Genomic DNA, 15,244 nt, shown 5'->3' on the forward strand with positions numbered 1-15,244 from the left:
TTATATGCGTCGCGTATGTCGGCCAACCATATCGCATAGGAACCGTACAGAACAGAGGCATTTTGACAGGATTCACAAACAGTCGTATGGGGCACAGAGCAATTTGCGCCTATGCATCCTTGAATTGTTTCTGTTGCCCCAATTGCGTCCGATATATCAGAACTTGATGATTGGCTTATTGCATTTCAGTTATGAGCGACTTTCAGTAACAGACCTGAAATCGTTAATGACCTAGAGTTTTGTACGATACGTTACTTATTCGACTGTTTTTACTGAAGATTCATAAAATTTCTGAAAATTAAACTTGAACGGAAGATGTGTTGGAAACCATAAGAGTTACAGAAATTTAAATAATTTATATAAAATCTAAAACTTCTTGGCGATGGTGAAGAGTCAATTGAATAAAAATTTTCTTGGGTATTATCCATCGTCTAGTAAATATAAAACGTAAAACGACGTTTCGGAGATGGGACTCTATCTCCGTCTTCAGGTTCCTACACAGTTGGGCCCACTAGATAGAGCTAATCCCTATCTCCGGACCTTTCTTGGATATTATCCATCGTCTAGTAAATATAAAACGTAAAACGACGTTTCGGAGATGGGACTCTATCTCCGTCTTCAGGTTATCTAATCTCTATCTAGTGGGCCCAACTGTGTAGGAACCTGAAGACGGAGATAGAGTCCCATCTCCGAAACGTCGTTTTACGTTTTATATTTACTAGACGATGGATAATATCCAAGAAAATTTTTATTCAATGTAAATAATTTATTCAACCCGAAAAGTAATTACCGTGTTCATAAGTATCAGCAACTGGACCCTTCCCTCAGCCAGATCAATCCACTCCAACACCCTGTGACTTAATTATTGGTCGTAGAAGAATTTTAATGGATTGTGTGATTAAATAAATAATTGATTTTTCTGAATGTAGGATAAGATGGACTTAGCATGTAAAGCTTATGGGAGAGCAAAATAATGTTTGAGAAGAGACTACTTAGAATAACGATCTCATATGTGAGGAAAGCATACCTTACACACCGTTTATCATCCCCCGTACTTCAGTGTATGGACTTTATTAAGAAGTTGAAATTCTTTTTCATTTCATATTTCAGAGTTTCCTATTCAAACACCTGTCTAAAGAGTACGGAGACGAACGTATAAGTATGTCCCTTAGTACACTTTATTAAGTAGAGTGATGCATAATTGAAACGAAGGAGGAAGTAAAATGTCTAAAGCTAAGAATGTCTCGTGCGTTGTTAGGAATTTTCTGTTTCCAATTAACAATGCACGAGGTATGCAAATTTTAAGCAATAAGCCGTGAGGTTGGAGTTTTCGAGAATGTCGGTTTTCATTATTCTTTCATGACAGACTGAAGTTGAGGGGGGGAACCCCCCCCCCCCCCCCGGTGAAATTGGAATCTTGGAATTTTAATCTTACTGTGTATTATTTCAGTTCAAATATTCATCCGTCATTTTCTGTGGGCTGTGTCTGAAGAACGTACGAGACACTACAGGCGGACAAACGTTGAAATGTCAGCGCGAAACTGCCTTATGCCCACTTGCGTACTATTTATGCAAGTTTAACGCAGAAAGTTTTAGGCCTGTAGATTCTTTTCAAAAAAAAAAACAAAAAAAAACTGATGGATATTTGAGACCTATGGTTCGGGACACGAGATTATTTCCCGCAATTTGAAATCTCCAATGATCGGTTTAGACTTCTTGATTTCTTAGTTTCAAAATACTCAGTCGCACGGATTCGAAACTTATAACCTTGATTGCCGTAAAGTTCAAAGACTGAATTCAAGATGTTTTAAATAAAAACTTGTAATTTCGAGAACGGCGGAAGAGAAATAAGGGATTAAAGGTGGAATGAGGTAAATTTACGAAAGGGATAAAGAATTGTATAAAGAGAACGATGGCTAAAAGGACGAACACAACAAAGTCCCGTTGAAATTCAACGGATTTTTACACGAGTAATTATAAAACAATAAAAATGTTAATCTGTAAAGTTAGTTTAGAGTCTGATATTCTGGTATCTTTATAAAAATGTTAATTTACAAAGTTTGTTAAAATTTTGATATTCATTGTTCTATCTTAAGTTAATACAAAGACTCTGTTTGTCTTTTATTATTTCAATACGGTACATTTACAAAATCTCGCCGAAAATTAAGGGAGAGAAAAAAAAGTAACTTTGAAAGTTCTTAGCATGTGTATTGCCTACGTCTGTGAATCTTAATTACAAACTTAACCACGGAATCAAAGTATAATTTTGACACCAGTAACAGTTGCACTCCTCACATATATTGTATACGTCCTGATTAGTAAAGTGTAGATTTTAGTCTTTATTTTACGAATGACCCAAAATTCATATCGAAGTTAATTAAAAAGTAATTACCAAACAGCTCGTCACCGCTGAATATTGGCTTTACTGAAGCAGTCGTTTAAAAAAGGGTGGGAAATTGAAACGTGTAACCTGCATGTATCGGTAAACTTCATATACGAGTCTTGGATCGTAACATCGACTGAGTTGGATAGAATTTGTTCAGACTGATAAACACACAAATAGCGGAAGCACAGAATTTGAAATGATTCCTCCGTACGTACATCATGACCTTACGTTTTGAAACATGAAATAAGCTTTGAAGGAAGTTACAGCTATTTCTGGGTCCCTGTTTCATGCACTTCGCGTTTTGGAAACATCAAAGACGTCTTCATGTCATCAATTCATGCTTGAGGCATTCAGCCTGCATTTCCACCTTCTTAACCTCCTCCTCCTCCTCCTCCTCCTCCTCTATTCCCTCTTCCTCAAGTACCACCTCCGAGCCTACCTTCTGTCTTGGGGGAGAGGTGACAGACAGCTTTCCGTTCTGTTCGGAGTCTCATCGATTCTCGGGGTCTCTTTTGAAAATCCATTCGACGTCAGCAGCAGAACGGAAAACTTGCAATCCACTTTTTCAGTATTTTATTTCCGTCTTTTCAATTTTTATGTATTTTTCTACGTGGTGTATAACATCCACAGGGGAATATAGACCTATCATACAGACACTTACACAAGCAAATAGCCGCTATCAACTGAACGCATAAAAATATCAAGTTACATTGGGGGAGGGGAGGTGAGTGACAGAGGTCTTGGAATTCTTGTAATTGTATTGTTACTAACCCCCGCAAGTCCTCTGGTATATTCAGTTGTGTAACATTCTAATTATCCCTATTAGCTAACTCCTAGAAGCAATGTCCTTCTTTCTTTAGAAAGTTCTGTGGAATTAGAAATTCTCTTTTTCCCAGTTCGTGCTCTCAGATTAGACTGTACTTCTTCACATTACATCTACGCCAATATCTTGGACTGAGTTTTGACTAAAATTTTGTAAGCAGTCTTGATTTCCCCAAGAGTCACTAATTTTAACCCCATCTCGTTATTATCAATCAAAAATGTCTCATATTTAAATTTCTGATAGTTTGTGTAAGCACTTTACGAAACGATTATATATTTAAGAATGAGATAAGTAGTTTTAAAATCTATCAGAACTTAAATACGCGCCCCATCTATAAAATAGAATAGAGTTAAATGGAGTTATATTTGGTCACCATATGTTTGTCATCTTATCTGTCTTTAGAATTAAATTTGGTAAATATTTAATGTGAAGGCCCTTTGAATATGTGCCTTTCTGTCAACGACCAGGTTCTGTTAAAGAACTGGATCAGTACAGAATAAAGACAACAAAGTTTAAAACGTGTATTCAGATATTTAGGAGAAAAGTGTGGCAAAGTTATGCATAGAAACCAGTTTTTCGTTTCTATTCTAATAAGAATATAATTAGGTAAGATTTAAAGAAAAAATGTCATTAATATTCAACATAGGTGTTTTATAATCGCCTGCGATCGAGTATTGCTCTGACAGGAACAATATCTGTCGCCTACTCTGGCTTAGAGCAGTCTATGTGCGACACGCGTTTGTTTCAGTTCTGATGTGAACATCTAGGATCCAGAATCCGCAAAGAACGCGCCTGGAAGCTGTGCATTTCGGTAAAGATTACACCTTTTCACGCTTGTTGTAATAGGTTGAGCTGCACAAAGACGCCGTTAAAGCCTGTGACACGCAGGTAGACGTAACCAACAGGTCCTGGGCGGTAAATTACGTCGTAATTCTGTATTGTGTCATAAACTAGGTAATTCCACCGTACGGGTCCATGTAGATAAGATGCATTGTTTAGCAGGTCCAGAACTTTGCGATTTACTGAGTGACAGCCCGAAGCCTTCCTCATAGGTAAGCCTACGTTCATTGAACGATGTGGATTTATGAGAAGTATTCCCTGGTTAGATAAGCCTTTCAATTTCCTGGGAATCGTCAGATGGTCCAGTGAAATGGCCAGAGTCTCCCACAAAGAAGCCTTAATCGTGTATACATGCACTCCCTCCTGGGATGATTTACGTACCAGTTTAGCCTTCCTGTGAGGGGCTGGAAGTTTCGAAGCTTCGGCGTTTTCACAGTCCTCGTGATTTCTATCAAGCAGACACAATCGATAATTTTCTTCTGGGTTGTAATAAATTCTGTAGAGCAGAGTAATTTTCAGAAGAGCCTATAGTCAAGAAATTAATCTTCTGTGGAACCCAAAGTTTCATAATCGTGTTTACTAGAATCAGAAACTGTAACATGACCCGTTCAATCCACAATGTCACATTCTATTTCTTCGTGATAACATCTCAGTGTTTTTCACATGAGCAGGCGACGATTTGAGACTGCTCGTTCATGAAGTTGGAAAAATCATTTTAAAATCCGCGCTATCCGCACTGAAATCTTTAAATCTCGTGAAATCTAAAGCATCACTAAAATGCAAAAAAGTAAAATTTCGGGGTTTGATAAAGACAGAGAGACAGAGCGAGTGAGCGTTTAGATGCAGCGCCTAAGATATCTGCTGTAATATTGAAAATAGGGCAGTAACATTTGATAAAGTCATAAGAGAATTATTACAACTTCGAAAACTCAGTGGAACATATAAGCGATTATCCAGAAAATTGGAACAAGCGTACAGGGATATTGCAGAGGCATAGATGACCGTCGTTAGCACGGGGCAATAAACCCATTGACAAAAGAAATAGAGGTCGTTCTAGAAAGAGAAGCAAAGTTCAGTTCTTGAATGAGAGTCCAAGGAACGGATTTTGTACGCCTAAAATAAAAAAAATTTCAACAAGGCTGACATATGAATTAATTTTTAAATATTTTATTTCACGACGCACTGTGAATTGCTTATTTGAATAAGTGACGTCAGATAACGACACCGAGCAGTTATCACCACTGGTTCGTATTCTGGAGATCCTGGTTCAAATCTTGACCCGGATATCGGCTATCATAACTCAGGGTATTCGTGGCCTTTCTTAGTATTTTGAGGCAAAATATTTGGAAATTGCATTAAATTAGATAATCACTGCTTCCATCCATCAACTTTTTAAATTTATTATTCGTCACCAACCTAATGTTGTAATTCGATGTAGTTCGAACTACTGACTGCATCAAACGTAAGTAAACGTACGTAATCACATGCATGTCTTATCACAAAGAAGATACTTAAAATTGGAATGCTTATGAAGATCTGTTGCTAAATAATATATTAAAAGACTTCCCGGGTAATACAAGTAGATAATCGCTCAGGGTTATTATATGTTGACTTGGGTCTAAGAGGGCTAGATGATGGGGTTGCGAGCTACTGCAGACAAGTGGAAGTTATTTCGGAACCCGTCCTCTCCCTGTCATTATAAAAGTACGTCTACGACACTAAGGCTCCAGCAGGGACAGTGACAGCTGAACGCACTATCATTCCAGTTAATGTACTGAACGAGATGGCAAATTATGGCGCAAATCGACAACGCTTTCTTCGTATGCAGTTACAATATCCCCTGCAGCACGTCTCGGCCGAGGCAAATCGGGAAAGGAAGGTTTCAGTGATTCACCAAAGTAGGGACCAGACGAGGGGAGAAGGCCCTCTATTCAAGTTCATAAAGTGGAGGAGACAGGAGCTGTTTGGCACGGTGTACAGAACGAGAAATATGTTGCGGAAGAGACTGGCTAAGACAATGCTCTCCATTCAGTGTCATGAGGGAATAATTAGACGTCTGAAACGGTCTCTTCCCCCTCAGTCACCGGCTTTGCGCACCGCAGATGTTCGCTCTGTTAGGTATTATGCAGAAGAAATGCATCACTTGGCCGGAAGTGACTGACTGGTAGCACAGAATGAAAGAGATACAAATGGAACCTGCTTTATGCAGAAGTAACTGAAGCTGATTGGCTCACTAGGGCACGTGACAGCACATGCGCAGAAGGGAATAGAATTCAACCTCCATCTTTCGTGTCGGCGACTTTAGTGTTGTGGTGTAAGATTTCTCAAGCTGTTTGTTTTATACTGAACTAAATGTAGGTCAGTGATATGAAAGTTGCCTGCTTGTATGAATGCCGTGTTGATAAACGTGTTACGTCCAGTTATAGAGAACGTCTGTTCCCCGCATGCAACGACGTGAAGCTTGAGAGCTAAGGACACTGCCTTCTTCAGTTCGTGAAATCCTTATTGACAAACATTTATAATCAATGGTTTGTTGTTTGTTCTTAACAGTTTCTGTTAATATACTTTGATTTTGGGACGTCGAATTTGAAATTGCTTACATTTAATTCTAAAACAAATGTTCTTTTGGGAAGGGAGGTTCTGACTCGGGGTGTAAAACACCGCGTTCTGGAAACGTTAAATGCTATTCCCCCCATCTCGGATGCATTCTAATGAAAACGGGAACGCTAATTAAAAACGTATGGAGGTTCTACTTTGACGTCAGTACATGAGCGTAATTTCAGAATTAGAACAGAAGACGTTGAATATCAAATACTGTTCACTGAGCCGTGAATTTATCTGAGAGTCAAACCAGGTTTTAGAGCCAGCACTGAAGAACGCAGACAACATTCAGTCTGCCACGACACACGGAGAGGCGAAAGAAAGTGAAAGGAAAGTTGGAGATGAGAGAATGGCACTTGTCAGGGAAAGAAAAGTAACCCTTTGTACCGAACCGAGATTATTGTTCTTCCCCTCTCTGTAACCGCGTATTCAAAAAACGGTTCCAGTAATCGAGCTTCATCGACAAGTGGCTTCATTCTATCTCTCGCCCTGTCTGGATAACCAGTTACTCATTAATTGAAAAGGGCGAATGGAATGTTCGAGAAGGCTTTACAACTAATCCACGCCCTCTTTATATCACCCTCAGCCTTCAATTTTCAAACCAATCTTTTATAATCACCATTGTTCACCCGGACAATTACTCTCATCACTTTCATAACATTGTGAGGCGGAAATTTCATTCAGTGGGAGGAGAAAATGTAGGTTCTTTCGACTCCAATCAAATTTCGGCATTGAGCAACGAGACAGACAGATAATATTACGTACGGGGAAGTGCGTTTAGCCTAAGCGAGTGAGATAGCACTGACAAATTTTAGAATTTAGAGCTGAAACGAAATCTCTTATGTGATTCTGCTCACAGGAAGGTGACCTCCCATAACCATATAGTTGCAATTTTAACTGCGATCCTTTTTAACCAGAACATGGCAAAGAAAATGTTTGTTACGAAACTGAAGAGACGTCCACGTGGAAATGCAAGATTGAGGCGAAAAGGTGACATTATAATCGACCTTTGACATAATTTTTTGAGGAAGAATGTGCAGTGGAACTGAACCTTGGATCTCAGATGGCTGTATTCTAAGTTGTAGCACCGTGTAGTCTAGTGTAAGTTTAACAGTTTTTCATAGGTCCTTGATACTTTCATCGATTGGTCGATTATCTTCGTATTCACAGTTGTGAGATTCGAAAATCTTACTCAATCACGATCATATAAAATGGTGTTTGGTGTTAATGGTCTAAAGACTTCGGGTATTGCTATCACAGTTCAACGATTGTAAATATTCCAGAAAAGAAATATATCAGTAACATATTCCTGTATCTGAAATATGTAGTCCATAATAAATTGATAAAAATTTTGATGTATAATTTTGATCTCAGTTTGCTGATTTTGGTAGAAACAAATGTTTCCAAAATACGACTACATTTCAACCAAAATTAGCATCGCAAGGAGAAATTTCCCAGAAACATAGCAGACTTTATGTAAATAATTCACCAGATATTAAGAGCGTCGTTTAAATTATTTCGCTTATGTCATTTTAATGGCGAAATCAATTGAAATGAAAATAAATGTACAATTTTGTTGACTGAGAGTCGATCCCCGACACGTGTTGTGAGAGGTCTGTGTGTCATCCGGGTGATTCCCGATCGCCACTCGCTTCTCCGTGAGCCCCCATTTCACCTGCGACATAGCGGCCCAGGTGGTTGGCGCGCGGATCAGAGCAGTGATGTTTTTGTCGCTGGCTAATACGCGGGTGATTGATGATATGACGATGTACAGGCACCTCTTAAGTTAGTCGTCAGGCCGTGCATCACTTCCACCTTAAAGTGCCTTTTCAATATATTAAAAGCTTTTCGACCTAACTGGTTTTCATCTTTGGCTTGTCTTCGTCACAAAAACTTTTTACACCAGATTATGAAGAGACATTTTTAGCTCTTAAAAACAGCTCTGGTTGCTTTTGTTATTAATTATCCTTTCTTTCTTTTTTTCAAAGATGTCTTCGGCCCAAGTTTAATAATTACGACTCTGTCCTAGTTACCGTCTGCTGTATCCTTTTCGACATTATTCATTTCTCACCTCATCCTCCGGAGAACTTCCCCGTCTTCACCCTCTCCTTTCTAACCGCGATTTTAGTTTTCCATTATGATGACATGATGTAGACCGGGATTCTTTTAAACCAAAATGAAGCAAAGAGACGTCAATCAACCGCCTGACAATGCGTAAGCAGCCGACCCGTATGCAGCTGAGTGGGTATCGAGCCATGACATTCTCTGCGATGTAAATTATAATCCACAGCAAAAAGCAAGGATTTAAGTAGGAAGGGAACTTATTATATTAAGAGAGAATAGCAATTCCTTTTTTATTTCCGGTTAGAATGAAATACGATTTGCAGAAACAGCAAAGAATATCTAAAAGTGCAGTCTGACGCCAATTTTAATTCTGAGACGTAAGAAAATTATTAACTTTGTTCTGAATCTAGATACTTAATTGTACGAAGCACGAAATGCATGAGTTTAAACGTAAATAACAGAATGACATTTATGTGACATATAATATTTATAAGATAGTATAATTGCGTCATATTGTGAATAAAATATTAAATTAAATATTCGGTTTTGTCCGTCTAATCACAATTATATTTAAAATTTTACAAATAAGATAATTAAAATATCATTTTATGTTTCACATCGAATAATCGATTTACATTTGGAACATTTTTACAACATGTTTCGGTTTCATCGATTATTCGATGTGGAACATAAAATGATATTTTAATTATCTTATTTGTAAAATTTTAAATATAATTGTGATTAGACGGACAAAACCGAATATTTAATTTAATATAATATTTATGTTTACGCGGGGCTTGAAACAAAAAAAAATACAGTTTAAATAAATTAAATTGGTTAAATACGATAATATTGCTTTATCAATGTAATTTGTGGAATGGATTACATATTTTTTCTTTAATTTGTGTGGCGATGCTCATAGAATTTTGTAGGACTCAAACTGATCGAAAATGCTGAAATATGCTTGAGGGAAATCGATATTTATTTCAACAAACATTTGAGCTACATCGGGAGTTCCCGAACATTTAAGTCCTGCAACCGTAGTCATTCTTATTTGACTCAAGCGCCGTCTAATTGAAAATGAGGGCACTTTATTGACATTTTGTGTAAGTTAATTAAAAATGTAGGTAAACATGTTCACATATTACTCAGTTATTTGTGTGCTGATTTGTTATTTTTACGAATTGTTAACTTAATATTACGTAAACAGCGTGTTTATTCTAGGAAGTAACTAGTTTCTGTATCACAAAGTCTACGTAGGCCTCGCAGAATAAGAACCCCTGGGCCATGCTAAATTATTTTATTCCGTGAATTGTAATCATACTCTTGGAGAAAGGGCGTGACCTCATTTGAAATTAGTCTAATTGGTACAACAGAAGTATTCATGTTTCATGTACCTTTAATTGCCCTCCAGTAAACCGAATTCATACGTGGGGGGGGGGTTAAATACCTCGGAAAGCAGTAACTAGAACAGGAGGGACACTAGGTGGGATAAAACGTGGTTCGCACTCTTTAAATATCTAATAAATATGTAATAACAGGGGGATAAATGCGAGCAGTGGACGTAATTTTAATCGAAGATTTCTGTCTTCTGGGTTATTGCGCTGTGTAGTCTGGTCGATGTTAACCAACGTTTCAGAGGTCATACTGCCTCCGTCATCAGGGCGATCATCGCCCTGATGACGGAGGCAGTATGACCTCTGAAACGTTGGTTAACATCGACCAGACTACACAGCGCAACAACCCAGAAGACAGAAATCTTCATACCCTGATGACGGAGGCAGTATGACCTCTGAAACGTTGGTTAACATCGACCAGACTTCACAGCGCAACAACCCAGAAGACAGAAATCTTCATACTCTGATGACGGAGGCAGTATGACCTCTGAAACGTTGGTTAACATCGACCAGACTACACAGCGCAAGAACCCAGAAGACAGAAATCTTCATACTCTGATGACGGAGGCAGTATGACCTCTGAAACGTTGGTTAACATCGACCAGACTACACAGCGCAACAACCCAGAAGACAGAAATCTTCATACCCTGATGACGGAGGCAGTATGACCTCTGAAACGTTGGTTAACATCGACCAGACTTCACAGCGCAACAACCCAGAAGACAGAAATCTTCATACTCTGATGACGGAGGCAGTATGACCTCTGAAACGTTGGTTAACATCGACCAGACTACACAGCGCAAGAACCCAGAAGACAGAAATCTTCATACTCTGATGACGGAGGCAGTATGACCTCTGAAACGTTGGTTAACATCGACCAGACTACACAGCGCAAGAACCCAGAAGACAGAAATCTTCATACTCTGATGACGGAGGCAGTATGACCTCTGAAACGTTGGTTAACATCGACCAGACTACACAGCGCAAGGACCCAGAAGACAGAAATCTTCATACTCACCGCTGTGAGAACCTCAAGTCTTACGTAATTTTAATCCTTAAACTTTACTAATTTTAATAGTTAATTTAGAATTTTAATATCAATATATAACATCGGATACGTTATAAATTATATTTTTCATTTGAGAACACAAGGACAATTTTAAGAAAATAATTTGTTTTTGCAATTATAATATTTTAAATTTATGTAAATTTGATGTGTCGCTTGGTAACCGTCTTATATAAATAAGTGAGGTGTGGAGATGACACTGAAGTGTCGAATTACGTATCCGGAACATGAAGCACGTGGTCTTAGTACAAGTTCCGTCGTGAGGGAAGGCGTCCACGTGTAACTCTTTTGTTCACGGCGCTCGAACTGGTTTCGTTGCAGGTGTGAGCGGTCTCCGCGGCGTGGAGATCACAGTGCCCGAGGCGGTGCCCACCGGCGACATAGCCAGGTTGAAATGTGACTATGACTTAGAGAGGGAACTTCTCTACACCATCAAGTGGTATCGAGGCGACGAGGAGTTTTATCGCTTCGTACCCAAGGAGTCTCCTCCGACGAGGGTGTTTCCACTTCAGGGCATCCACGTCGATGTGAGTACCACCATTTCTCTCTATCACCTTCTTGTTCATGATAGATGACGAAGATGTTTCGCTTGCAATTTTTGCTGAATTATTCACGTCACTTTCCTCGCTATATTTGTTTGCTCGGAGGACAGAGTGTTACCGCTAAGATCACTTGCTCCTTGATAAGTTGGGTGGGGATTATTCAAGTGCTCGTTTCCTGGCTATTACTCACCACGCCCTCTGGTGCATTTAGTTTAGAAATACTGGCTCAACAAACCAATGTTTTTTTTAGGAGAACTGAGACGAGATGAAGGTCCATAGTCAGAACAGCGTAACTTAGAAGAAAGGCAGGCATTCATGTCTCCGGTGGGACTCGAACACAATCCTACAATTCCAACACACATTCTCTGAAATTAAATATGTCTCGTGTATTTGATAATACGGTTAATTATTCAGCTTCTTTAGAGAACGGACGTAAGAATTTTTAATTTCCGTCATTAGCATCCCTTACGACTAGAAAATGTACAAGTATCAGCTTCTAAGTGATTACAATAAAAATGAGCACTGTTTCTCGCTGAGAGAACGAAGTTGATGTTGCTTACATAGCATTCCTCGTTCACCGTGCAAATTTCTAAGTACGAACTTAAATACTGTAGTCGTCGTTTCATACATTCTAACAGCGCAGTTTATTTATTTATTTATTTATTTTCATCCTTCCCATTTATGTCGTAATACGACGTCTGTGCAAACAAAGAGGAATTTAGAAAAAGAAGTTGCTTGTTATTTTTTTTACTGCACTGTACAACTCAACAACTGTACATTTCGTATTTGTCTTGTGGTTAATTTCTGTAAGTACAGACAGTCAAGTTAATGGTCCTGGGAATCCCAGCAGGTACGCATTACTTACAGCTTGTGCGGCGAGAGGAAGTTTTAACCCCACTGACTAGAGTATTTCACCCTGACCACTGACGTCGCCTTGCTAACGAAGGTCCCGCTCGTAAGAACACTTTTGCTCTGCGACCAAAATTCTGCTTCATATAGCAACGTTTAGACCGGTGTTTCGCGATATTTTTTCTATTACCCGAAACGCACCGTAATTTGTCAAAGACACGTGATAGCAAACCACAGAATGTCGCTAGACATAGCCATAAATATGTATCTGTATATAAATATTTGTAATTTTAAAATTCATGCGTGTGAAAACAAAATTTTAAACGTGCTGGATGCAACTATCGATGGTGAATCAGTGTGTGTCTTTTACGTATCGTAAGATAAAGTTCGAATGTGCAATGTCTTATGCAAATTCGTGGGTTCTCATGGGCCCACAGGAATGCGAACCACTCCCAGTGTTACTACAAAGACCTTACCGGAACTTTGCTTTAGAAGTTTTAGAGGCGATATATACAGATTTCTAGCATTGACTTAAGAAATAAGCCACAGACTAAAAGGTGCCTGTTTGATTCCCGATCGAGGCAAATATATTTTTTCTCCTTTTGACACCTTGTTTAAACCGTTCTCGGGGCCTCCAGTTAGTGCCAGAGCGATTCCTCTGGGATAAAGAGGCCGGAGTATGAAGCTGCATATTTTTATTGAAAACTATAACAAAACAGGTAACAAATTAAAATCTTTACTTACCTGTTATTAATTAAGAAATATTTGTATTGTAAACATGTACCATGGTTTGTTGCGTTGGCTATAAGTACTTGTACTGGGTCGGTCATGGATCACTTAATAGTATTTTATTTAAATTACACGCTTCCACAAAGTCGGACACAGCTATAAAAATTATGTAATATTGTACAGCAGTACCTAAAAATTATTACGCGCTTTGTGGAATTAAAAAAAATATAATAGGATTTAATGCAATGAAATCTGAAAAAATATGCTCTTATGTAGAAGTTATGATAATTATGCGGCGTTATATAGAACCGCATGTATACAGATTAGGCCATTATACATGAACGCATTGAACCACGAGTGAATGATCACCAACCAGAATTTACGTATTATATATACAGATTATTTTTTATGCGTAAGAGTTGTTGATTTAAATAGTTTAATTTTCATAACCATTTTAAACTGACCTTCAGTACGACTAAAACATTTTTTTTACGAAGTAAGAAAGAAATGTCCTTTCTTTGAAATTATTTTTGACAGTGTTGAACCACTTTTTTTCCGTCTGTAAGAAAGGATAAATAACTTTTAGTTGCTGTTACATTAAGAATTGCTGAATTATGTGGAAGACCTTTAGTCTTACAGAAATAACTTCCGTGAGGAAGAGGGGAGAGAGAATTATAGGAATTTCAGTAAGTTTAGTGTGCAGCTGACGTCGGCAAATGCAGTTCGTATTCTTCTTAACGATATTCTGAGTGAGTGTGTTACCACTGAAAAGTTTTTAGAGATTTGACCATTCGGACTGCCCTCTACTGATTTAGTGGTATAGCCCAATTAACGGAGTACTGTAACAGTGACTCCTTGATTTTTATTGTCTTCATAGACGATAACTCCGGTTCCAGCTTCCGCTCCGGAATGTACGTAAAATCCCCACGCGTTTTTTAAAACATGCTTTTGGAGATATTAAAGCCGCCTTGTTCGTTAGATCCCGCTTTGGACACCAGATCGCAGCACCTCAGTGTCTATCTCACGACTATCCTCGTCCGTCAATTTGTGTTACCCGCTCGTAGTGTATTCAAAGTAGGGTTTTGATATCGTGCTGAAGAACAAACTTCTACACCAAGTTTCATCCAAATCCGTCCAGTGGTTCTCGAGTTGAATGTACTGTACAGACAGAAGGACGGATGGATGGACAGACCAGCACATATTGCGTTCTCGCTATTACATTTCATGCATAGAACGTGTAATGACAGAAGACACGCAGATAGACGTGGAAGGTTCCATAAGGTTTACCTCGCTCACTCTAGAGAGTAATGACGAACTCGTAATAATTACAACACCCCGAGCACTGCGTAGCAACTGTTGGGGGATTTAATAATATTGAATATTTGCAGGTAATTATTATCAATAACGATTCGAGTAGCCTCTAAAACATAAGGAGGGAAACATTTCAGTTTCCTCTCATGCAAATCCTCTGAACTTGTGTGTGGTCTTGTTGGAAGATCAGTTTGGATAACAGCAAACCCTTGCCAAAATAAAAGGCAGATTCAAATTATCGGCAATTAACATTTGCAGACATTCGCGTTTGCCAACCGCGATATTTAATAGTATTTATGGGAGGATTTTAATTTGTGGAAATGTGTAAAACGTCGGTTCGCATTTGCTGGTGGGGGGGGGGGGAGAGGGGGTGCAGTGCCGTTATTGGCTTCTGAAAACATTTTCCACCTCCCAGAAAACATTTTCCATCTCCCAGAAAACATTTTCCACCTCCCAGAAAACATTTTCCACCTCCCAGAAAACATTTTCCACCTCCCAGAAAACATTTTCCACCTTCCAGAAAACATTTTCCACCTTCCAGAAAACATTTTCCACCTCCCAGGTTAACATCGCAGTGCGTCTGTTGAGTGACAGGTTTGTACTCGTATTTCGTGGTTGATGCATTTTAAGAATCTT

General features: G+C 38.7%; 1 protein-coding gene across 1 annotated transcript in view; it reads left to right on the forward strand.

The window, feature by feature from the left end:
- LOC110841141 (cell adhesion molecule 3) overlaps positions 1 to 15,244 on the forward strand; it is a 286,340-nt gene that overhangs the window by 173,562 nt on the left and 97,534 nt on the right. The window contains exon 2 of the mRNA XM_087351642.1: positions 11,499 to 11,704. Coding sequence (XP_087207768.1) covers positions 11,499 to 11,704 — 206 coding nt within the window. The remainder of the gene's footprint in view (positions 1 to 11,498; positions 11,705 to 15,244) is intronic.

This window comes from Zootermopsis nevadensis, unplaced genomic scaffold (assembly GCF_977971745.1).
Source record: "Zootermopsis nevadensis isolate Lab colony 2312 unplaced genomic scaffold, Znev_1.0 Znev_ptg000019l, whole genome shotgun sequence".
Taxonomy (NCBI): domain Eukaryota; kingdom Metazoa; phylum Arthropoda; class Insecta; order Blattodea; family Termopsidae; genus Zootermopsis; species Zootermopsis nevadensis.